Source organism: Apodemus sylvaticus, chromosome 7 (genome assembly GCF_947179515.1).
Source record: "Apodemus sylvaticus chromosome 7, mApoSyl1.1, whole genome shotgun sequence".
In the NCBI taxonomy this organism is placed as follows: domain Eukaryota; kingdom Metazoa; phylum Chordata; class Mammalia; order Rodentia; family Muridae; genus Apodemus; species Apodemus sylvaticus.
The window spans coordinates 72,846,413-72,871,122 of NC_067478.1; the positions used below are offsets into that span (position 1 = coordinate 72,846,413).

The 24,710-nt window shown below is 41.7% G+C and overlaps 1 protein-coding gene across 2 annotated transcripts in view; it reads left to right on the forward strand.

Annotated features, from left to right (window-relative positions):
• The window catches only part of Peak1 (pseudopodium enriched atypical kinase 1), a 233,758-nt gene that overhangs the window by 160,901 nt on the left and 48,147 nt on the right, over nucleotides 1-24,710 (forward strand). For both annotated transcript variants that reach the window (XM_052188279.1, XM_052188278.1), the window contains exon 4: nucleotides 11,225-14,454. In XM_052188279.1, coding sequence (XP_052044239.1) covers nucleotides 11,342-14,454 — 3,113 coding nt within the window. In that variant the 5' untranslated portion in view covers nucleotides 11,225-11,341. The remainder of the gene's footprint in view (nucleotides 1-11,224; nucleotides 14,455-24,710) is intronic.

Sequence of the window (24,710 nt, forward strand, 5' to 3'; positions counted from 1 at the left end):
TTACGTCTGAGTCACATGTCACCACAGCCTTTTTATTTATTCTGTATGTGTATGTAAAGAATGCATATATAGTCCATACATGTGCATGTGGTGGGTACATTCTTTGTGGAGGTCAAAGGTTGACTTTTGGTACCAGATAACTTTCCATACCAGAAGCGCTTTTCCACAGGAGAGATGTTTTTAATTGTCTCAAGCTAGTAAAGGACTCTAAATGCAACTTCATTTTTTGCCTTAAGTTTGTTTGAATAATTAAAAATTATATTTAACTTAAATTTTCATTTATGTGATATTTAAAATAGATTATAAAATTTAGGAAATGTTTTAAAAGTATTTTTGTTCCCAAATAGCCTGTTGATTATAAGACATTCATCTGTTTATCTGTGTACATGTGCTGCTTGGTCTGAATATTAGAAAAAGACCCAGAAGAGCAAGTAGCAAGATTTTGGCTTTTTTTTTTTTAAGTGTTAAGAGTTGTTATATATCTTCATCTTCTGATTTTTTCATAATATAAAGAATTAAGTTTCTCTTCATTTAAAAAGAAAATAAGGTCCATAAAGCATAAAATGTTTGAGTGCCTTAGACAAACTTACATAAGTAGTTAGGAAGATCTCTGAGTCTTTGGTATTTGTGCTTCTAAGTGTTCTTGTGGTGATGGGTTGTTAAAATAGGAACAGAAGTGATACCAAGTACTCTGCTAAGCATAAGATCCGTGAGCCTAGCACGTCTTCAAGGCTGGCAGACATCCACCGGCATGCTGGACCCTCAGAGGCATAGCCCTCCTAGGTCAGGCATGGAGACCACCAGCATTTATCTTCCGGGATGAGAGTACAGAACAACACACTTTGGGGAAGAAGGTTTAGCCAGTCTCCTTTTCTGTTAAAATCCACTATGTCCCCGAAGTCCAGGCTGTGGCTGTTTTTCTTGAGGACAGCCCTAGCAAACCTGCAGGCATGTGTTCGCAGCCATCTGGAGTGTTTGTTAGCCATTCCGGACTTTCCTACCCATCACTGGCCACATAACTGCAGTTACTCAGCATCAGTGTTGACTTTCTGCTTTTACTCCACAGTAGAATAAAGCTCATCTAGGGTTTCACTGTTTCGCTTTTGTTGTCTCCCTGTCTACTTTGACCGCCTGTACATTCCATATTCTCATCTGAGTATTATTTTTACTCAAGGTTAAGAGTCAAGTTTTGTGTGGAAAACACATACATTAAAGATGCGGGTGTTTTTAATCACTTGCCTGGCTGTAGGATATGTTTGCTATCTCCATTCAGAGCATCAGTTCAGTTTTGCTGTATTGTTTTGCTTTGCCTTTTCCACTGTTGTCTATACTTAAACAAATGTCACTAGTGTGAGGTTGATTTCCACAACTTTATTATGCGTCTTGGGAAGTCATCCTAAAAGTTGGCCCAAGAAGGGCCTTCAGGTCATCTTCATTCTCTCTTCCCCAGAGGCCCATTGGTTGAAAACTCTTAACTACTTAGCCTCTCAAATCAGGCCTCAGTAGTTTCCACTGCCTCTCCATTAGCTCAGGCTTGTCTGGTCTAGCCTTGTCAGAGATGTACTAAACCACATTGCTTCCCACCTGCCATGTTTTTTCTCTATTCCTATCCGTGTTCTTACAGCACAAAGCAATACTACATTCCACAGTTGTGAAATATAATCCAGAAACTTTTCCCTGACATATTCTGATGTCATCTTTTGAAATTGATGCAAAATGCAAGTCTGAAGTAGGTTGCTAAAGCTTTTCCTCTTTTTTTTTTTTTTTTTTTTTTTTTTTTTTTTTTGGTTCAAGGCAGTTGCAAATAATTTGGAATACATTTTCTGTGTAAAAGCAATAAATAGTAAATAAGCTTACAAGACAGTTGAAATTTTAAACCATCCACAGTCACTGAAGCCTGAGCAGTGTAGTTAACAGCATTTCTGTAGATGCAGCTCTCCAAATGCTCAGTTGTTAAGTCAAGGTGAGACATAGATACACTTGGAAGGGACTGGAAGAGATTACTCTCCTTCATATAGCCACTGGATACAGATTTAATAGGAGGAAGTAACATGTTTACCAGTCAGACAAAGAATTAAGCATTTTATGTTAGTGTAATTCATTTTCATAAAGACTGTAAATAATTACATCCCTTTGACAGATGCTTAGCAAATTAATAATGTGACTAAAATAAAGAAGTATTGCTTTTAAGGCACTGCTTTTTTAAACTTTAGTAATTTATAAATCTCCTTGAAGAAAAATTAGTAACTCTAGTATTTCAGTGTTAATATACATTGTACAATTTTACTTATTATAAATATAGAGTTAGTTATAAATTCTCTATATTTTTATTTAATTATAAACCAAACAGATTAAAGTTACATATTAAAAAAAAACTGGTGAAATGCAAATTATTGATAATATGATAGATTATTGAAACTAAATTGTTATTCATATGATCTGCTTACTAACCCAATTTTCTTCATTACCACTGGCTTTCTTCTCCTTTGAGACAGGGTCTCATGTAGGCTACACTGGCCTCAAATTTGCCATGTTTTTAAGGATTACCCCGAAGTCTGATCCCATTGCCCCTCTCCCCTAAGTGTTAGAATTATAGGTATGTAACCATGCCCAGCACGTCTGCTTATGCCATATTTCTTTCTTTCCTTTCTCAATGCCTATTTTATTTTTATTTATGTGTTTAAACCTGTATAAACATATGCAATATGGGTATAGGTGTCCTTGCAGGCCAGCTGAAGTTAGAAGAAGTTGTGAGTTGCCCAACATGGGTACTGGGGATAGATCTTGGGTCCTCTGGAAGAACAGCAAGTGCTCTTAACCACTGAGCCATCTCTCTAGCCCCTTTCTAACATACTGAAAGTCTGACAGTGGCACAGTAAATACTGCTTTCATCATTTACATAAGGATTGAGCCTGTTCGTCCTGACATTATTTTTTATATTAGTACTGTCGTTGGTGCCAGCTCAGATTATAAACACAAATGTACATGCAGACTAGAAATAGTGCTTATTGGTTAAAAGTAGCCATTTTATAACAGCCCAACATATGTTTATGTTAATGTATTTGCATGAGGGTATAATGTAGATACCCTCTTATGTATGAAGGCAAGTGTGCTCCTTGGTATGCATGTAGATGCCAGAGATTGACTGTAGGTGTGACCCTCTACTGTTTGCCATTATATGTATGTATATATGTATGTATGTATGTATGTATGTATGTATGTATGTATGTATGCTTTTTAGTCCAGGTCTCTCACTGAGCTCGTTGTTCTAGCTAGGCTGACTAGGCAGCAAGCTCCAGCCATCAGCCTTTTCAGTTAGTGCTGAGGGCACACGCACACGCTGCTAGCCCTGCCTTGTATGTGGGTGTTGGAGAGCCGAGCTCAGGTTCACATGCTCACACAACAAGCACTTTACCCTCTGAGCCGTCCTCTGCATCCCTGCATTAACTTATCTTAGACAGAGAGTTTATTTTTAGATCAATACTAACCTATTTTGAGAACTCACAGACCCTTAAAAACTACATTCTGGATCCCAGTTTAGGAAATACTCTTTCAATATAATTTTAATTAAAACTTGTTCCATTGCAGTATTTTCTGGAAGCAATCAATCTGTATTTCTCAAAGTAGTATGTAATTCAGACGTTGATTAATTTAGCATTTTCATCTTTAAAAGTTTAAATTCTAAATGTTTTACAGAATAGATTGTTTACTTTTCTGTAGCTGAAGAAGGAAAATTTTAATGTAGTTGAAAATATCACTTACCAAAGTACAGGTCGCACTAGATAACAAAGCCTCCAGAAATGGCTACATTGCTAACATCATACAAGTCAGGTTTCTCTTCATATAATAATGATCTTTTTTCTTCCAATTTCCCTTTCCCTCTGCTTTTTATCTCCCTCACCTCTCTTCTCCTCATTCCCTTTCTTTTGACATACATAACATGTCTTCTCTGTCAGCCACGCCTCCCTACTTCTGCCCAGCTTTCTCTGCTGGGGTAGCAGTGGGAGCTGAACCGGACCATTTGTACATCCACAGCGTGCATTCACTCACCCTAGCTCTGGCTTTCACGGCTCTGTGTGGCCTTGGGCAAATCCCAGTCTCTTCATTCTAAGAGCAGGATCAGTAGTACCATACATGCCACAGGGTTTTTTGAAAATTGTTTGAGTCTTCATGGGCAAAGTGACCCTGTGACTAGGACGTACTAGAATTCGTTCAGCTTTTACTTAGGGTCTAGTTTTTTCCCAACAGTCCATTGATGCAAATAAGAAAAGGACATAGCACAGTCCTGTCTTCTCGGGATTTGTATGCTTATAGTATGGTGTGATATAATTATAGTGGTATTTAGGGAATCAGAAGGAAAGGCCATCACCAGCGGTAACCCCTGAACAGAATCATGAAGGATAATGGAGTCTTGTCGAGTGGAATAGTTTAGAGGGGACATTCTGACCTAAGCAAAAGAGACAGATCATGAACAAAATAAAATCAAGTAGCCCTTGGTTATTATCAGATAACACTTCTTCTCTGGTAAACGGCCTAAGAAGAGGTTTGACAAAAGTTAGAACTTTAGTATTAAAACTAGTTGCCCTCAAGTTGTAATTAGGAGTTGTATTAATCATACAGAGTTAGACTTTGACGCTGAGATGGGAACTGAGCTGCATTGCTGCGCTGTGAAGCAAGCACTTGCTCCAGTCTTACCTGGGATGACTACCACAGTAAGGACTGTTGGGCTTAGAACAGCTAAAAGTGAATGGGCTTCTTCTGTCATGTAATAGGCCTTTCACATATGCAAATTAAGCATGTTTTACTTTGTTCTTTAGAGAACATCATATCTTAAGAGCTTGCCTATTCTTGTGAAGGCCTGGAAAGTGATATTATCATCATCATCATCATCGCCGTCACCACCATCATCACCATCATCATCATCAGGTCTCAGGAAGAGCTTCTCATAGAGTTTCTATTTGTGGTCCACAGTGAAGCTTTTATCTCCTGCAAGCCTCTTCCTGCAGCTTTGCCTCCACTTCCTCTCCACCCTTTTAGTCATGTACTGAAGGTCTTGGCATGTCAGGTCAGCACTTTTCACTGTGGAAAAAGGAAAAGTTGGGAACAATGACGTGAGATATTTGTCACATTTTCCTTTGCTTTTTAAAATATATTTAAGTAGATCACATATTCCATTACAAATCCTAATGAAAACCTTGCTTTATAAATTTTACTTTGGAATCATAGCGACTGGTTACTATGGGATGCCATGTGGCCTCGCTCCTCAGTGTGTCCTTAAAAGCCTATGGACAGCAGTGAGGACTCTTGGCTCTGCCACTGTGAAGTGAGACAGATTTTTTCGGGAGAGCTAATGGCCTTCAGGAGTTGAAGTATTGGGGAAGGACCTTAGCAGTCTACTCCCATACTTCTTTGTGATTATCAGCTTCTCCTTTGCTTACCTTTAAGGAATGCACTGTGTGTAGTGTTTAATAAACCCTCTACCCAGTCCCTCTTTAGGAACAGGAACTGGGGCTGGAGAGATGGCTCAGCAGTTAAGAGCACCGACTGCTCTTCCAGAAGTCCTGAGTTCAGTTCCCAGCAACCATCTATAATGGAATCTGATGCCTTCTTCTGGTGTGTCTGAAGACAGCGACAATGCACTCACATACATAAAATACATAAATCTTTTTAAAAAAATAAGTTCAAAGTAATAATTTAAAAAAAAAAAACCCAAGAACTGTGTCCCTGTTGATGAGCTCAGATGCTGCCACTTTAATCCAAGATTGAAATCCGGGTGAATTGGTTGTTTTGTGTCAAATCTACTTGAAATAGTTGGGCAAGAGGCAAACTAATTATAGCCACTGTTGAGCAGCATAGAGCGAAGAGCATCAGTAGGTTCTCAAAATCAGCTACTCTAGGATAGCTTTCTCTATAGCCCGGAGGGATTTCATCCTCAAAGTTATAAAATAGAATTTTAGATCGTGGGGTCCTGGCTAGCTTCTGGGGGCATTAAGTTTTCCCATCAACCATTTCCATCTGGAGGATTTGCTTTAGGATTCTAAGTAATTTTGTTTGGTTTGAGCCTGTGCTGGTCTCATGTGCTGTCCGTCTTTGTAAGTTCAAATGTGCATCAGTCCTGTTGTGTCTGGACACTGTTCTCTTTGAGTTATTCCAGCGATGACAGGAAGTGGACACAAGCCCCACCCTTAACTAAGATGCTATTTGCAGTTGATACTTGCTAGGAAAGGGAAAGTCATTTTTTCTCCAGTGGAGTGTTTTGGGGTATATCAAACACTCCAAGGAGGTCAGTGTAAAACATTCTGTGGGGCTTGGAGTTTTTAAGGGGGTGCTTTTTGTTTTATTTAGGCTTTGTTTTGTCTTATTAGTTTTTTGTGTGTTTTATTTGATTTTCATTTTTGTTTTGTTTTTGAAAAGAGAGGGAAGGGGAGAGAATATCAGGTTGGTAAAGAGCTGGGGTGACTATCAGGTTGGATAGGTAGAGGGCTGGGGTGACTATCAGGTTGGATAGCTAGGGGGCTGGGGTGAATCTGGGGAAAGGGAAAACATGATCAGACCTATGAAAAATTTTAAATAAAAAGATTATAAAGAATATTTTTTTAACCAATCATTGCATTTTGATACCAAACTTTGGCAAATAAGCAGAACATGTCAGTGCAGACTACTATGTCCCTGTATACACATGCTTCAGGAGACCCTTTTTTTTTTTTTTTTTTTTTTTAATGTCTCAAACTTAACTTCGGTGACTCAGATTTCCTGTTTGGACAGTGCTGTTGTTGAGAGGGAAAGCTGCAAGTGTTATCAGTTGCCCTTAAGTGATTCTACAAAGGTAGGAAAGCCAGAAGGTTGGGCTTCAGGTGGATCTGCGTATGTTATAGCATCTTTCTCTAAGGGCCTGCATTCAGTTAAACTAGTTTTGACAGCATCTTTAACTGAACATCTTTGTCTCCAAACGTAATTAGTGTTTAAAAGGGAAGGCCTCGAGTCCAGGTGTTGTGGCTTAGACAGCAGCTCCACCTGGTGCTCACTGGAGGTGTGCGCTCCTTTCTTGCCTGGGTCCCATGGCAGCACAGATACAGATGTGCACAGACCTTCAGGGAGCGGCCCTCTTCAGGGAGCGGCCCTCTTCAGGGAGCGGCCCTCTAAGATCCGCTTCAGGTGCTGACTTAACTGTGTTCTCCTTTGGCAGTTGTGTTAATGTGATAGCTGCTAATCAGTTCAATGGCCATCATTTGGTTGAACTAACATACTCAGGATGGGAAATAAGTTTTCATATTTATTAATCTTGGGGAAATTAAAACATATTGTACTACTTACAAAGAAAACCTGTAGTACCTTACGTGGACTAGGTCAGCTTGGTTAACAAGCTGTTAGGAGGATGACTTACTCTCTTCTGCTCAGTGTCATATGATGCTTAGTATACAGGACATGTTTTTTAAAAAAAGAAAGAGAGAGAGAGAGAAAGGAAGGAAGGAAACATGCTGACTTGCAGGAAATGCCTCAGGTTGCTAATAGAAATTAATCTGAATAATAGGATTACATAATTTTTTTGTTTTCATTGTGCTTCTTGTTTGTATTGGGGTTTTTGTTTCTTCAGAAAGACTATACTATACAAAAGGGGCAAGACTAACAAAAAAATTAGCAATTTTAAACACATGCTAGGACCAACAAATGGCTAAGCAGGTAAATTTGCATACACTAAGTCTGACAACTTGATTCAGTCCCTGGAACCTGCATGGGTGGGAAGAAAAACCAACTTCTGCAGTTATCCTCTGACCTCCACAGGCATATACACAAACATCACATAAACACATTTTATGAACAAAACATACATAGTGTAGCCTTATGTCTCAGTTCTGGTCTCGCATTTACTGTAAATGTAAGAGTTATTTTCCTTTCTGGTCTTCAGAACTGCAGGTTCATCAGACAACAGGAACAAAACAAGAGCTTTGTCAGTTTTAACATTCTCAGATCTGAAGTGTGCTCTTTTCCTACCTTCTCTGACTCTCCTATTCTTCTCTGTCTTCCATTACTATCACCATGCCACATTGTCTACTTTCTCCTTTCTTAAAATCAAGAAGTCTTTTCTGAATCTAACTCTTCCCACCCAAATACTTTCCAAAGAGTCATCTGCCAGTGTCCTGTCGCTTTGCTGTCCGGCCCACAAGTCTGAATTCCAGCCTCACTGCTCCACCAGAACACAGAAGGAGGCTATCCTCTGCTTGTTCTGCCAAGTGTAATAGGACCCATAAGGCCTCATTTCCTGGTACCTCTCAACAGCATCTGAGCTGTCTGCTCTTCTGATGTCTGCCTCACCGTTACTTTGAATGTGGCTTCTATTTGCCTTTTTTCTGAGAGAAAGGGATGGTTATGTTCTTCCCCCTGGTTCACCACAAAGGCAAACCCCAGCGTGTTCTCTGTGCTCTTCCTAGCCTAGTACATACTTGTGGACTATAATCCCCAAGCACATGAGGTCCACACAGTTCCCTCCTGTGTTGGAGATTGGTGAAAATCAACAGCCTACTCTATTGTAAGTCATGCCTCCTCCAGCATTCTTATCTTGGTAAATATCCTTGTACATGGTTGGAGTAAACTCCACCTCAGCACCTCTTAGCTTTCTCCAAAGTCCAGTCATTCTTTTACCTAACTTCCTGTGTCTCCCCTGATCTGATGCCACACCCTGGACCAGATTCTCGTCAGACCTTAGCACGCCTGCAGCAGCCCTTTAAGAGGCAAGCCCTCTTGCCTTTTATTCTTCCCTCCAAGGTCTATTTTCTGTCCAGCCCAAACTGTCTTTTGTAGCTCAGGTTTATTGAAATTTAATTTGCATATAATAAAATTCACCCTTTTTAGTGTTCAAGTTTTATGAGTTTTGACAAATGTGTGCAGTTGTGCATGATTGTGACCAGTTTTTGTCTGTAAATCTCTGTATACTGGTTTTGGTATAAGTAGACATTTTTATTGTTTCTAGTAAATATCGAAGAATGAGATTGTTAGGTATCAAAGGGAATTTATGTTTAACTTTATAAGAAACTGCCAAACTGTTTTCTAAACTGCCTGAACCATCCAAGTTCCCACAAGTGCTCCACATACCCAACTTCCCCCTAAACATACACTCACTTATTCCAGGAAGTTCACTGTGCTGCCTCACTGTGGTTCTCATTTGCTTTTCTATATGACAAGCGGTATTTAGTGTCACATCCCTACAAGACATATCTATATATGCACTGTATATGAACATAGTCTGTGGCAGTATATCTACTAAAATCCATCTTTTGTTTTTACTAGCTTTGTATTCACAATCCTAAATCCCCTCTGTTTTGAAAGTTTTTTACTTTAGGAAAAAATCCTCTGTGTGTGTGTGTGTGTGTGTGTGTGTGTGTGTGTGTGTACCCACTGAAGCCAGAATATTGTGCCTGCTAAGACAACCATTCCATAATAAGTTACATCCTCAACTCAACATGTTTTATTTTGATGGAGTCCCAAGTAATCAGTTGGATTTTTTCAATATTTTTTAAAACATTTATTTGTTTGTTTGTTTGTTTGTTTGTTTATTATATGTAAGTACACGATAGCTGTCTTCAGACACACCAGAAGAGGACATCAGATCTCTTACGGATGGTTGTGAGCCACCATGTGGTTGCTGGGATTCAAACTGAGGACCTTCGAAAGAGCAGTCAGTGCTCTTACCCAATGAGCCATCTCCCCAACCCGATTTTTTTCAAACTTTAGGCATCATATCCCCACACTTTTGTCTGTCCTAAGATTAGGAGCTCTGTAGCTTTATTCTGTATCTTGAACTCAGAAGGTTTGGCCCTACCAACACACTTCATTGTCATTCCACGTAGCATAGGGCTGTGGTGGCACTCTAGAAGGTCTGCATTGCTAAGAGGTGAGTGGCACAGAACTTTAAAGGACAGTGCATTTGATCATCCCAGTGCTGGTTGTGACACAGACAGACAGATGCCAGGAGCATGCCTGACCAGCCAGCGTAGCCAAATTGGTGAGCTCAGGTGAAGAAGAGCTGAGAAAGACATCCAGTGTCATCCTCTGGCCTCCACATGCACATGTACTCACATTCAACACAAATGCTTACATACACATACACACAGGAAGGGAGGGAGGCCCTTGTTTGTGGAAACAGAGGGCTTCTGTAATCCAAGAAGAAATGAGTAGCCCAATTGGATAGTACAGCAAGAGTTGGTTGTCAAGAAGAAGAGGAGGTGCTAAGAGTCATAGTGCTAGTCTTACAGCTTCCAATACCGTGTTTAAAATTCAGATGTGTTATTCTTCCCTAACATTTGGCTTAGGTAAGGCCTAGAGTGTCCCCCATGTAGTTTTTTTTTTCCACCTGGCAGCATTCACCAGTGCACACACTAACATTAGGAAGTGCTGTATTGTAAGACTGACCAAGGTAATTAGTAAGAATGTGATGCAGTTACATCTGCCATTGTTATAAAGCAGTGGGCTCAACTGAGATTAAAATGCAAGTTTAATTGGTCTGGTGTTGGATGTAAAGTAGCTTCATTTCTAACAAGTTCCAGGTGAGTCTGGTGTGCTTCTCTGAGAACCACACCTGAAGTAGCAACAACAACAGAAACCAAGATGGCTTAGCATGGGATGAGATGATGCGCATCTCGACTGCTGGCAAGAATAGGGTCCAGCGAGATGTAAGGAGAAAAACCAACTTAGAGAAAAGAGGGATTTATTTTAGTTCATTGGATCTGAAGAGTCTGTTAATCAGCTAACATTTTAAGGGTGGATGGAAGAACTCATAGGGACCAAGATATTTCAAGCAGAGATTGATTGACACTCAAAGGTCAGTATGAAAGGCAAACTCAGGGGGTTGAGAGTGTAGCGCATTGTGCTTATGGCACCGGTTCCCTCACAGCACATCCACCTGACTATATACCACACACTTGTGCACACCCAGCTCGCACATGTGCACTAGAGCACACACACAGGCCTTCCCAAGAGAGAATGTCACGCTATTTCCATACACACATCAAGACGGAAATTACATATAGCTGGATACTGCCTAGGAGTAAATTTCCAAGAATCCTATTAACTACAGAAAAATAATAAACCCCCCAAATTGGCTTTGTTCTCGATCCTTTGAAGAAAAAAATTAAAATTAAAGTTAGTTCTTTTCCATATCATTCGTAGTGGTAAATCTCATATGCCTTTCACATTCAGAATTCTTTTTCTCTCCTTCCCCCCCCAACAGATCGATTGTACTTAGAGGAGCTGCTATGACAACATAAGGAGGTGAAAACTCACAGATGCAAATGCACTTGCTATGCACTGAAGGAAAAGCATTGTCTGCGAAGTCCTATTTTTAAAAATGTCTGCTTGTAACACCTTTACTGAACACGTTTGGAAACCTGGTGAATGCAAGAATTGCTTTAAACCTAAAAGCTTGCACCAGCTTCCTCCAGACTCTGAGAAGACACCCATCACCCACAGCAGTGTGAAAACTAATGCCAATCATAGTAACAACCACCGTGTCAGGAACACCGGCAACTTCCGGCCCCCTGTGGCTAAAAAGCCCACCATCGCTGTGAAGCCCACTATGATGGTGGCAGATGGGCAAAGTGTGTGTGGTGAGCTAAGCGTCCAGGAACACTGTGAGAACAAGCCTGTCATCCTGGGGTGGAACCAAAACAAGACTTCTCTGAGCCAGAAACCACTTAACAACAATTCTGAAGGTGATACTGAAGGCTTTGGCAGCGTTCCGCAGCAGTGTGCCAATAGTGACAGCGCAAAAAAGATATCCAATAACAACAACGGGCTAACTGAAGTGCTAAAGGAGATAGCAGGACTGGATGCCACCCCTCCAATAAAAGGAAATGAAACAAACTCCAGAGAAACATTCTTGGGAAGGATAAATGATTGCTACAAACGATCGTTGGAAAGAAAGATCCCACCTAGTTGCATGACAGGGAGCATGAAGGACGCCCAGGGCAAACATGTCCTCCTAAGTGGGAGCACTGAGGTCATCAGTCATGAAGGGGGCAGGTTCTGCTACCCTGAGTTCTCCAGCGGCGAGGAGAGTGAGGAAGATGTGCTTTTCAGTACCATGGAGGAGGAGCACGAGAGCTGGGACGAGAGCGACGAGGAGCTGTTAGCCATGGAGATTCGCATGAGAGGGCAGCCTCGCTTTGCCAACTTCAGGGCAAACACCCTGTCTCCCGTTCGATTCTTTGTGAGCAAAAAGTGGAATACTATCCCCTTACGGAATAAGTCCCTGCAGAGAATCTGTGCTGTAGACTATGATGACAGCTATGATGAAATCCTGAATGGTTACGAGGAAAATTCTGGGGTCTCCTATGGTCAAGGAAGCATTCAGAGTACAGTATCATCCGACTGCACATCACCAGATTCCTCCTTTACAGAAGAGTCACGTTCTGAAACAGCCAGCAGTTTATCCCAGAAGATTTGTAATGGGGGGATGTCTCTTGGTAACCCAGGAAATTCTAAGGACATAGCAGAAACTGAATCTAATTTTGAAAGTCCTCCTGGTAACAGCGAGGAGAAGGACTCATCACTTACTTCCAAAAGCTCAGTGAAAGTTCCAGAGACGCACAAAGCTGTGCTCGCACTCCGCTTACAGGAGAAGGATGGTAAGATTGCAGTACAAACTGAGATGCCAGAGAGCAAAGCTTCTACAGATATCACTGGCCAGGCAGTCACCATAAGCCTCGTCCCAGTAGAAGAACAGACAAAGCCCTACCGCGTGGTAAATCTGGAGCAGCCGCTGTGTAAGCCATATACAGTTGTGGATGTGTCGGCAGCCATGGCCAGCGAGCACTTGGGGCGCCCCAAGATAAAAGGTTCATCTTCTACTCCAAACTCTCCAGTTACATCACCTGCATTGACACCAGGACAAATAAATGCCCATCTCAAAAAATCCAGTGCAATTCGATACCAGGAAGTGTGGACTTCCAGCACCAGTCCACGACAAAAGATCCCTAAAATAGAATTAAGTACTGGGGGACCTGGGCCAAATGTTCCTCCAAGGAAAAACTGCCATAAATCGGCACCCACTTCACCCACGGCTACAAACATCTCCTCTAAAACCATCCCTGTTAAGTCACCTAATTTGTCTGAAATAAAATTTAATAGTTACAACAATGCCGGGATGCCACCTTTTCCCATTATCATCCATGATGAGCCATCCTATGCCCGGAGTTCCAAAAACGCCATTAAAGTTCCCATTGTTATTAATCCAAATGCGTATGACAATCTCGCCATCTACAAAAGTTTTCTGGGAACAAGTGGAGAACTCTCTGTAAAGGAAAAAACTGCAAGTGTAATAAGTCATACTTATGAAGAAATAGAATCTGAAAGCAAAGGGTCTGATAGCACCACCAGCAAGCTCACAGACTGTCCCCAAGCTAAAGGGTTTTCCAACAGCACAGAGCGTAAAAGAGGCTCAGTAGCACAGAAGGTGCAGGAGTTTAACAATTGTCTCAACAGAGGTCAGTCTTCTCCACAAAGAAGCTACAGTTCCACCCACAGCTCCCCAGCAAAAATCCAGAGACCCACTCAAGAGCATGTGGGCAAAATAGAAGGGGCACAAGGGTCTCAGGTACCAGGTGGCAGCAGCAGCACCAGGGAGAAAGCAAGCGCTGTCCTATGTCAGATTGTGGCATCTATCCAACCCCCCCAGACTCCTCCAGAAGCACCTCAATCTAGCCCTAAGGCTTGCAATGTGGAAGAGCTTTATGCCGTTCCTCCAGATGCAGATACTTCAAAAAGTATTCCTAAAAACCCACCAGTCAGACCCAAATCTCTCTTTACATCTCAGTCTAGTGGGGAAGGTGAGGCCCATCAGACCACAGAAAGCCCTACTACCAAAACTCAGAAAGATCCATCCACAAAGCCAGTGACTTCTCCTCCCCCCAAATTGGTGACAAGTGCCCAGAGTGAGCCCCCGCCTCCCTTTCCCCCACCACGGTCTACTTCCTCCCCTTACCATGCAAGTAACCTGTTGCAGAGGCATTTTACCAATTGGACGAAGCCAACCAGTCCCACCAGATCAACAGAAGCTGAATCAGTTTTGCATTCTGAAGGCAGCAGGCGAGCCGCTGATGCAAAACCTAAACGCTGGATATCATTTAAAAGCTTCTTCCGCCGCCGAAAAACAGATGAGGAAGAAGAGAAGGAGAAAGAGCGAGAGAAAGGGAAGCTGGTGGGCCTGGACGGGACAGTCATCCACATGCTGCCGCCCCCTCCAGTACAGCGCCATCACTGGTTCACAGAGGCAAAAGGAGAGTCCAGTGAGAAACCTTCCATAGTCTTCATGTACAGGTGTGACCCTGATCAAGGCCACCTCAGTGTGGATCAAGGCAAGGCTGGGACAGAGAAAGGAGGAACCCAGGAGGTCTTACTGCGGAAGTCAGAAGAGAAGAAAAGTAGTCATCCTCCATCTCAGGTTCCTGACAAAGCTTGCAGGTATGTAAACCAAGCCAGCGGAATGTACAGGGAAATACTTCAGATACATTTTCAAGTGCTAAACTTTCTTTCATATCTTCTAAGATTGCACAACAGCCATTTCCGTTTGTAGGAAGCGCTGCATGGTCATCATCCATCTTGATAACTACATCCCAAGATTAGAATATTATTAAAGTGGTCTCATTGCACTGAACAAGGCTTATGGCCCTGAATCCCTAGCTAAAGTAGTGTGCATCGCATTCCGGTAAATGAAGGGGCCTTTAACATAGAAAAGCAAATTCATAGCACTGTAATATCGATGTATAATTTGTTCTGGATGCTGAGATGGGATAAGGAAGAAGCAAAATGAATGTTCCTTCCCTCATGTACATGAAATGAAACTCCAAGAAATTCTTTATGGTTTTTACCAAGTTGTTATTCTCATATGTATTACTTTATCTTGAGTGATTATTTAGGGTTTTTTTTTATTGGTGCCTCTTTTCAAATATTGTAGAGAAAGAATGGAGCAGAGAGTAAGCAGTTTATGGATTTTTTTAAAATGTAGGAGAAATAAGAAATAAGAAAAGTTGGTTATTGATGCTGAGATCAAGGGTTACAATCCTCACTTCACCCAGGCACTTGTAAGTTCTCTAGGCGATAGTCTTCTTAAATACTTCAGTTACTATTTTTTGATCACATACTCTCTGCATGGTACATTCAAATATTTTTCTGAAATCCTACTAAAGCCTTATAAATTGACTGCATTCATCAGATGAGGACCTAAGAATTGGAGAAGAATTGACCAGAATCTTAAGTTAATGTTTATTAGACCTGTGATCTACATCTTGTTATGTCTCACTCTAAAACGTTTTTTCTTCCTGAAATGCTACTTGATTAGTGAATACGAGATCCAACAAATGGGTAGAGGAGTAACCCAGCAGTAGGCAGGTACTTGCTTAGCCTGTGTAAGGATCTCGCTTCAGTCCCAGGACTGTACACACCAACACTTGCGCACGAACACACACATACACACACACACGTATGTATGTATGTATATATGTATGTATATATGCATATATATTCTGCTTTTATTTATACAAGGTTTATGTGTAGGGACCCTGTTTTTCCTTCTCATTACTATAATAATGTTAATTAGCTGTCAGTTAAACAAGTACATTTGTCCATAGTTTGTAACAAAAACGATTTGTTTTTCAATCCTTCCTTACTTTGGTCTTGAACAAGTACCCCAAATACTTGATTCTTCTGCATCAACTTCCCTGCTGGCATACAGTAAACTTTCTCTACCTAGCCTGGCCTCCTCTCTGGCAAAAATAACAACTTCTGATTGAGAGGACAGGTTTTTCTCACCATTTTTCTATAGAAGATATATAAGTGAAAAATGAACATTTAATTTCTTCAATTTTCCTAGCAAAATGCCAGGAAGTTTTCTGCATGTTCTTTACTAAAATACTCTTACGTCCACATAGATGTCAAAATGTTAGCAAGTCTTAGTTTTCCTTAAATTCACTTACTAACAAAGCAACTGAAATAAAGGCAGTGCATTCCAGAGAACAGCCCTCTCATCAATCTTAGGCTCCCTTTTACATCCCTGGCAATAGACAGCCTTGCTCCAGTAGTAATGCAATGCCAGGCTTCAGACTCCAGTTTCATTTAGGAAGGAAGCCACTTACATAGCACATAGCTCGCATTACCTGGGAGGGAATGGCATATAGCTCTTACAGATCAATAAATGACTTTTCTCTTGTTCAAGTATGACTGTAGTAGATGTATCCAGACCCTGGAGAACAGCCAAACAATAGTTTAGCTTTTCTTTTGTGACTCTTTCCTGTGGCTATACCACACTGTAGGTGGACTTGAGGCCCCCCAAGCCCTGGGCATGGCAAACCCCAACTGAATTTTTAATTTTTTATAGAGCTGTCCATGAATCCAAATTACACAGTTAATTTGCTTCACCAATACTAAGATTTGGCTATTTCACAGTTATCCAGAGGAATGTAAAAACATACTGCTAGGTTCTACTCCAAGAGTTTGTTTGTTTGTTTGTTTGTTTTAATTTATTTTAATTTTTGTTTTTGTTTGTTTGTTTGTGTGTTTGTTTGTTTTTTGAGACAGGGTTTCTCTGTGCAGCCCTGGCTATCCCTGAACTCAGATCTACTTGCCTCAACTTCCCTAGTGCTGGGATTAAAGGTATGCGCCACCACTGCCCAGCAATTCCCAGGGTTTCTAATTCACTTGGTCTGAGGTACATCTTGACTTTGCACATCCAACAGGCTGCAGTTGAGCCACACTTTAGAGTCTTAACACTGTTCTAAAGATACATACATACATACATAAAGCCATGGTCAGGATACCCAACAGTTCTTAGAGGCACATTTAAATTTTCTCATTTTAGAATGCCCCAGAGTGGGTAGAAAAAGAAGCATTCAGTAAGTTATTTTTATCCTCATGAAAAGTTTAAAGCATGAATATGGATATTGAAAACTATACTCCATTTGCTTTTTAAATAATTACCTCATTTACTTGGATTGTCATTGATATTTACTTGAAGCAACTTTGAGTGGGAAAACATTACAGTCAAATGTCAACATTTGTGTTTCTGGTTTGATGGCAGTGTGATCATTCAATTACCATCTCGTGCCTGGGAACACACAGCTGAAAGAAATGAAAATATGGTTTTTCTATAAGTAAATGAAGATGCCAAATCTAAACTGTCCGTAAAGAATGAAGAATGAAAAATGCCCTTCTGATGGCTATCCTGCAGGGCCTGAAAGATGAGAGCCTGGTAGAGCCTTGTGCTTGGTATTAACGATTTCTAACATTTATTTGACTTTCCAAAGACATAAATTGAATGTGTGCCATTAGCCTTAGAACAAATAGGAGAAAGACGTTGCTGCAATAATGAACTTGGGTTTGACTTTAGCTTTGACTCTCTGGTCCGTCAGTATATAGGGCTATAGTGATACTTATCGCATAGAATTAATTTGAACATTTTATGGGAAGACATAAAATAGGCTGTCCAGGGTCTGGCATATTAGATGTTTAAAAGTGTTAGCAGCCCCTCTGTCCTCAATGTGGTAAGTGCTTCGTGCACAAAATGATAACGTAGCCCAGAACACCTAGTGATTAAATCAGCTTAAATCGACTTCTCTGAAATGAAATTGGAATGAAACCTTAAAAGACAAATAAGAAGGCTGTATATGGCAGCATATATCTGTAATTCCATCAGTAAGGAAGCTGGGCAGCAGGATTGTGAGTTCAAGGCCAGCCTGGACACCCCTCCCCCACATGCACTTAGCAGCTAGTTAACAACATTGCAGGCAAAAGAAAGAGGAAAACAAGTGGAAACAGGATGTGTAGCTAGAAAGAGTAGTAAACAGAAATATTAGCAAGTAAAACTCAAAAAGGAGAAGAATAGCAGTGCAGTGGGGAAATTAGTGCAGTGGGAAGGGGAGATGTTATCATAAAATGAGTAGTGGGGAAGGGAGATGTTTGTTAGGGGTGCAGGCTTTCCATTAGGATGAGTTTGGGTGGTCCATTTTTCTGCATGATGACAATACTTAATACAGTTAGTATTTCAAAAGTTCTAAAAGAACATATTTTAAGTCTTATCACCAAAAGTTGTATCAAATGATAAATATATTAATATTGTCTAATCTGTGTTTTATACATGTACTGGTGCATATCACATTGCACTCCATAAATTATAGTCAAATATAAGAAAAGCAGAGTAGTTCAATGGTTCTTCGCATATAATCCATGTAAGATCAAACAGAGACTGTCTTGAATCTATCCCAAAAGACCCTGTGTTAAATCTAAGCGAGCGGTCCATGGGTCTCCTAGGAGAGGATGAAACCTTTAAGTGGAGCCCCTTTACAAAAAATGGAACAGAGACAGAAGGAAAGGCCATCCAGAGACCAACCCACCTAGGGATCCATCCTATTTGCAGTCACCAACCCCTCCACACACACAGACACTATTGCTTATGCCAAGAAGTGCTTACTGACAGAAGCCTGATATGGCTGTTTCCCGAGAGGTTCTATCAGCACCTGACCAATACAGATGCAACCATCAGATTGAGCCTGAGGCCCACAATAGAAGAGCTAGGGGTAGGACTGAAGGAGCTGAAGGGGATTACAACCCCATAAGAAGAACAATATCAACTGACTGGACCACCTAGAGCTCCTAGGGACTTATCTGACATCAATAAGAGAGAGGGGGGCTTGATGCCCCAGGATAGGGGGATACTAGAGGGGTGAGGCAGGAGTAGGTGAATTGGTAGAGGAGCACCCTCATAGAGGGGAAAGGGAGGAAAGAGGAGGGAGGTTGGTGGAGGAGTAACTGGGAACAGGGATAACATTTGAAATGTAAACAAATAAAAATAGTAATAATAAAAAAGAATGGAGCCCCTTTGCAGGTAGTCCCTGAGGTAAATGGCTTTAAAAAGAATCTTGGGACTCCACTCTATTTCTCTATTTCTCATCCTGGATCCCTCTCCCTGTCTCTCCCAGTCTCTCCTCATCCCTTCTAGTCTCTCCCCTATCTCCCTTCAGCCCTTCCTGTCTCTCCTCTGTCTCCCCTCAGCCCTTCCTGTCTCTTCCCTGTCTCCATGTCTCTCCCCTGTCTCCCCTCAGCCCTTCCTGTCTCTCTTCTGTCTCCCCTCAGCCCTTCCTGTCTCTTCCCTGTCTCCATATCTCTCCCGTCTCCCCTCAGCCCTTCCTGTCTCTCCTCTGTCTCCCCTCAGCCCTTCCTGTCTCTTCCCTGTCTCCATGTCTCTCCCCTGTCTCCCCTCAGCCCTTCCTGTCTCTCCTCTATCTCCCCTCAGCCCTTCCTGTCTCTTCCCTGTCTCCATATCTCTCCCCTGTCTCCCCTCAGCCCTTCCTGTCTCTCTTCTGCCTCCCCTCAGCCCTTCCTGTCTCTCTTCTGTCTCCCCTCAGCCCTTCCTGTCTCTTCCCTGTCTCCATATCTCTCCTGTCTCCATATCTCTCCCGTCTCCCCTCAGCCCTTCCTGTCTCTTCTCTGTCTCCCCTCAGCCCTTCCTGTCTCTTCCCTGTCTCCATGTCTCTCCCCTGTCTCCCCTCAGCCCTTCCTGTCTCTCCTCTTTCTCCCCTCGGCCATTCCTGTCTCTTCCCTGTCTCCATGTCTCTCCCCTATCTCCCCTCAGCCCTTCCTGTCTCTCCTCTATCTCCCCTCAGCCCTTCCTGTCTCTTCCCTGTCTCCATGTCTCTCCCATCTCCCCTCAGCCCTTCCTGTCTCTCCCGTGTCCCCTCAGCCCTTCCCTATCCATTTCTCTCATAAGCAGCCTTCTCTACATACACCCTCAGTGACACTACCTAGGCACAGGCCAAAAGACAGTGCTCCCAAGTTATCATGGACTGAAATTGTAAGCCATGATAAATCTTTACCCCTCATAGGTTGATTATCTCAGATTATTTTGTCACAGGATGAAAAACTAACCAACACAGATGCTGATATTTTCTTTTCCCTCTCTTGACCTTTGAGCTGACAGTGCAGAAACATCTGGATAAAGGTAATTGCCATGAAGCCCAAACAAGGCCATGGCATCAAGATGTACTAGGAATTTAAAGTGGGGGGATCAGTTTTACTTAAGACTAAGTAGTAAATTTGTATTAAATCTTAACCCTTGATTCCTTGTCTTTTGGTTTTAATTGTGCGCTGAAATGAAAGTACACATGTACATTTCAGGTGCATGCCAAAGATCCTACAGGAAAATGTGCTGCATTGGACAGCTTCAGTTAGGAACCTTAGCACCTTCTTTTACTGACTGAGAAAGGACAACTGGCAAGCCACTTTCAAGGAGACCAACTATGTATGTTTGTGATGAAACTCAGCGTTCAGACACCTCTCTACAGCGCTGACCTTGACAGCTTCCTAATCCTTAAACCATTTGCTAGATGAGATTGGCAGTGCCACTAACAAGAGGTCAATCGTTGGTTTGTTTATTAATATCCTATGGTGGAATGCATCTGTATTTGAAGGATAATTCCAAATGACTGCACCTGTAACCTTATAAAATTATGCAAGTGGATTTTGATATAACTGAGAGCAGAAAGTTCTTTGGGAGATCCCACACTGCAACTAACATTTATGAAATGCCACTTGGCACTCTAACACGGTGCTGGCAAGTGGCTGAAGTTCTCTCACTTTCCACCTGTAAACTAGATGAGACTGAGTCCCTGTATATTCTTTAACTAAGCAGCATGTCTCTAGAGATTAAATACAGAAGCAAATAGGGAAATCTGCCTGTCATCTATTAAGCTGGATACCAGAACAGCTTTGCATTAAAAGGCAAAACTTTCTGTCAGTGGTGCTAGTGGTAGTAAGGGGATTTTGATTCAGTGCTGTGTCCTTACACATCTTTCCCCTCAAGCTGGTGGGACCAAGAGGAAATAACAAGGTGAGTAACCTGGACTGTGACTAGTTGGGTGTCTCTGCTCTGCCCCTTTTGGAATGTTGTTTACTGACTGACTCTTCCTGAACTTGGCAATCATGACATAGGGAATAATGCAGAGGGGGAACTGCAAGCACTATAGTTGACAAAGATCTGGCTTCTCACTTTACCACTGGCTTAATTTCACTTCTTTTGAGCTAAGGTTTTATTTTGTATTCAGCAGGGAAAATGACAACTACCTTGCTGAAATGCTATACAGACAAAATAGATATCACTAAAGCGCCTAGTTGGATAGATATAACAGTAAGAGTTGGCCTCTTTTCCCCATTACACTCAAGTAACCAGAACTGAAGAGCATCCCTGCAGCCTGTTTTGAGGAGTCATACCTTTCTGAAAGAGGTTTCCTTTGTGGGTGCCATCCTCCTGCCTGTTTAGTCGTACCCTCTTGGTCACAGGCCTCCAGGTACTCAGCCTTTCTTTCTAAGGCCTTCATATATAGTGTTTACTTGGAACTGAAAGTACAGGATTACTTTTTAATGAAAACCATCTTTAAAAGGGTCATTTTATTTTTGAAAACCCTTTTTAGAATACAGAAATTTTAACTATATGAAAATGTAAACACACACACACACACACACACACAGATACAGATATTTACCACCAAAGGGACTTTTCCCAGTTCACAGGCATGGCTCTGACAGGCTTTGCCTTTCTTCCTCATTCCCTCTCCCTTGCTAAAAGCATCGGATTACATTCCTACAGCCACCAAGGTCTTTTTCCCTTATTTGCTCTCTTCCTCCTCCTAAAACTAACTACCAAGATCCAGCTAAGTACTGAAGTCCAACAAGGAAAGCCCCCTTTGGCTCACCTAATTAACCTGCCCAATTAAAATTATACACCTCATCCTAACACAAGATTTTCCTTTGTACCTCTATATTTTTGGTTGTGAACCTTGCCTTTAACAGCTGAGCCATCTCTCCAGCCCTTCTTATACCTTTATAAACTGTCACCTCTCTATCCAGAGGCAGTCCTTTGTTCCTCTCCTGGACAAATACCCCTGACCACCTCTCCTTTGTTCCCATCCCCTTCTTCCTCAGCCTCCATCTTCTGTCTGTCTCTTCTCTGCCCATTGTACCTCTGTACTGAGATCTTGGTCTTTGAGGTCCTGAGCTGATCCGATTCCCTGCAACCACAGAGTCACATTTTCCATTTTCTGGGTATAGTATAGGTTATATTCCCAGCACTCAGGAAGGCTGAGTCAAGAGGATAATAGAACCATGAGCCTAAGCTAGCCTGCGCTGTTTAGTGAGACTTTAAACAAATAAACAAACACAGTCAATGTAGGGATTCGATAGATAGCTCAGTGGCTCAGATTCCATTCCCAACACCTAACATAGCAGCTCACAACCATCTGTAACTCCAATCCCAGGGTATTTGACCCCCAAGGACACCAGGCATGCATGCAGTAGACAGACATGCAGGCAGAACATCCAAATAAAAAATGTAATAAAATAATCAATTTACATATCATGTCTCCTTCACACCTCACCTTTTCCCACATCCTATAATTGAAATAATTCCAGGAATCCCTTCACTTTTATTTCAGTGTGTCATTCAAAATCTTAACCATATACTAAAAAAATCTTTAGGTCTTATTGGCTTAATACCATTGTCGTCAAATCTTACATATACATTCTGATGACTCTTAAATGTAGATCTCTACCCATCACATTTTCCCCAAGACTTACGTGCACTTGAAAAGTGTATTTCCAATGAAACTTGTGCAAGACAGAATTTGATTATTCTCTATAAGTACATCCTGTCCCACGTCTTCCCTTTGTGTAAGTGGCCCGCCATCCATCCATTTGTTCATGCCAGAAAACAGAATCGTCTTTGGTTCTTCTCTTGACTCTTCCTCCAAGGATTCAAAATATTAAGTCCTGCTGACTAAACTTCCAAAATGCATATCACATCTATGCTCTCATTTACATCCATGTGGTTTGCCTTACAGCGCCTTTCACCTCATTTACTCAAGTATTTTGCTAATTCTTCTCCCCTTGTCTCTTGCCCCTTTTCTTTTTAAAATAGCCTAGTACTCCTAAAAGCTAAATCCTATTGTTTATCCACAGTAATGAAGTCTCTGCATAAGACCTCTGCCTGCCAGCTTGGTCTATCTCCAGTTTCTCACCTCCTTCTCCATAGTCTCCTCAAGAGTTTTAGCTTTCTGCCTCTCAGGCATGATGAACATGATGCTTTGGTAACCCCTTCATCAGAGGAACCTACCCTTTGGTTGTTGTGTAACATGACTGAGTTTATATAAAGGACTCAGGAGGAACACGGAGGTACTCTCTTAAGATAGTTGACAAAGTCTGGAGACATTTTGGGGTATCACAGCCAAGAAGGCAGAAAATACTGGAATGTTCCTAGTGGGTGGATAGCTCTTCACAACAGAATTGTCTTGCTCAAAAATGTTAGAAATGCCACTTCTGAGAAACATGGTTTAGAAAAGGCACATGATAAATACTGTCTATGCTTTGGCTACTGTTATTACGGTTGCTGCTGTTATGAGAGTGACCCTGCCTTGGGTGCCATTGTTAGACGTGTATTTACGTGCTGTGCCTAGCACTCAGCAAATGCGGATAAGGACAATTATCTATGAACATTCTCTGAAAGAGCGCCTCCTTTTTGAAGAAATACTTTCACAATGTAAATAATTACTCTTTTAGCTTGTTTAGGGTTTTTCAAAATAGAACACACTATATTCATTATTACTTCATATATCTTTTTTTAATTTATCTATTATTTTTATTAGTTTTTAAATTAACATACAGAGTAATGGATTTCATTATGACATTTTCATACAGTTTGCTCTTACTGGTCTTCATCTCCAGCTCTCCTTCTGTACCCCCTGCTCTCCAGCTGGTCCCTCTTCCCCACAGTGGTCGCTCATCTACATTTATGTCACATGCCTGCTATTACCCTCTTTTTCGTCTCCCCTCTTGCCATCTTTACCCCCACCCCATGGCCTTCCTTTTTGTTTCACACACTACACCTCACCTCCTATTTCAGTTAAAGCATTTTTCCTTTTAAAGCACTCTTATAATCAGGCACTTGCCGGGTCTGTACAATGTGCTTCTCCCTTGTCTTATGCTCCTAGAATGGCAGACAGAATGCGGGCATCAGGGTTGGACAGCATCATGCACATTTCCACACTGCTACTCTGTGCTCAGGTGGCCTCAGACAGGTTATTTGCATCTTTAAGCCTCCGTTTTCTCCTCCGTTTTCTCCATGGGAAGTGCACAGCCTATGCGACACTGAGTAGACTGTCCCGGGAGCTCTTTGTCTTAGTCAATACTCATTGCCATTGCATTTGGCGTGTGTACAAACTCTTACCTGCTCTGACTCATGGAGCAAAGGAGGGTAAGAGTGAGGGGAGAGCCGTCTCCAGTGCTTCCTGGCCTGTGGAGGTGGTACAAGCCCCCACATCCCTACTGGGTAGTGTCCTTGGTGACAGCTGCGCATTTTCTTTTAAGAGTTTGTCTTTTCGGGAAATGCATCTCCCTCTCACCATATTCTTCAAAAGCAAACCCAAGGCTGAATAATTTCAATAGCCACTGAGAAAGGCAAACTTATTTTAGTGGTTTTTTTCCAAAATGAATTTGTCTGCTGTCATTTGCACAGATGCCATTATGACTTTGTGTTTCACAGGATTTTAAGACTGTAACTTTTTAAAACTGTAACTTTTCTTAGTTTTATGCAGGTGACAGTGATTTACCGATGGCCTGTGTTTCTCCTTGCGCTGCCAGCATGCAATCTGGTGCCTTGAAAACACTTAAAACGTCTGTCA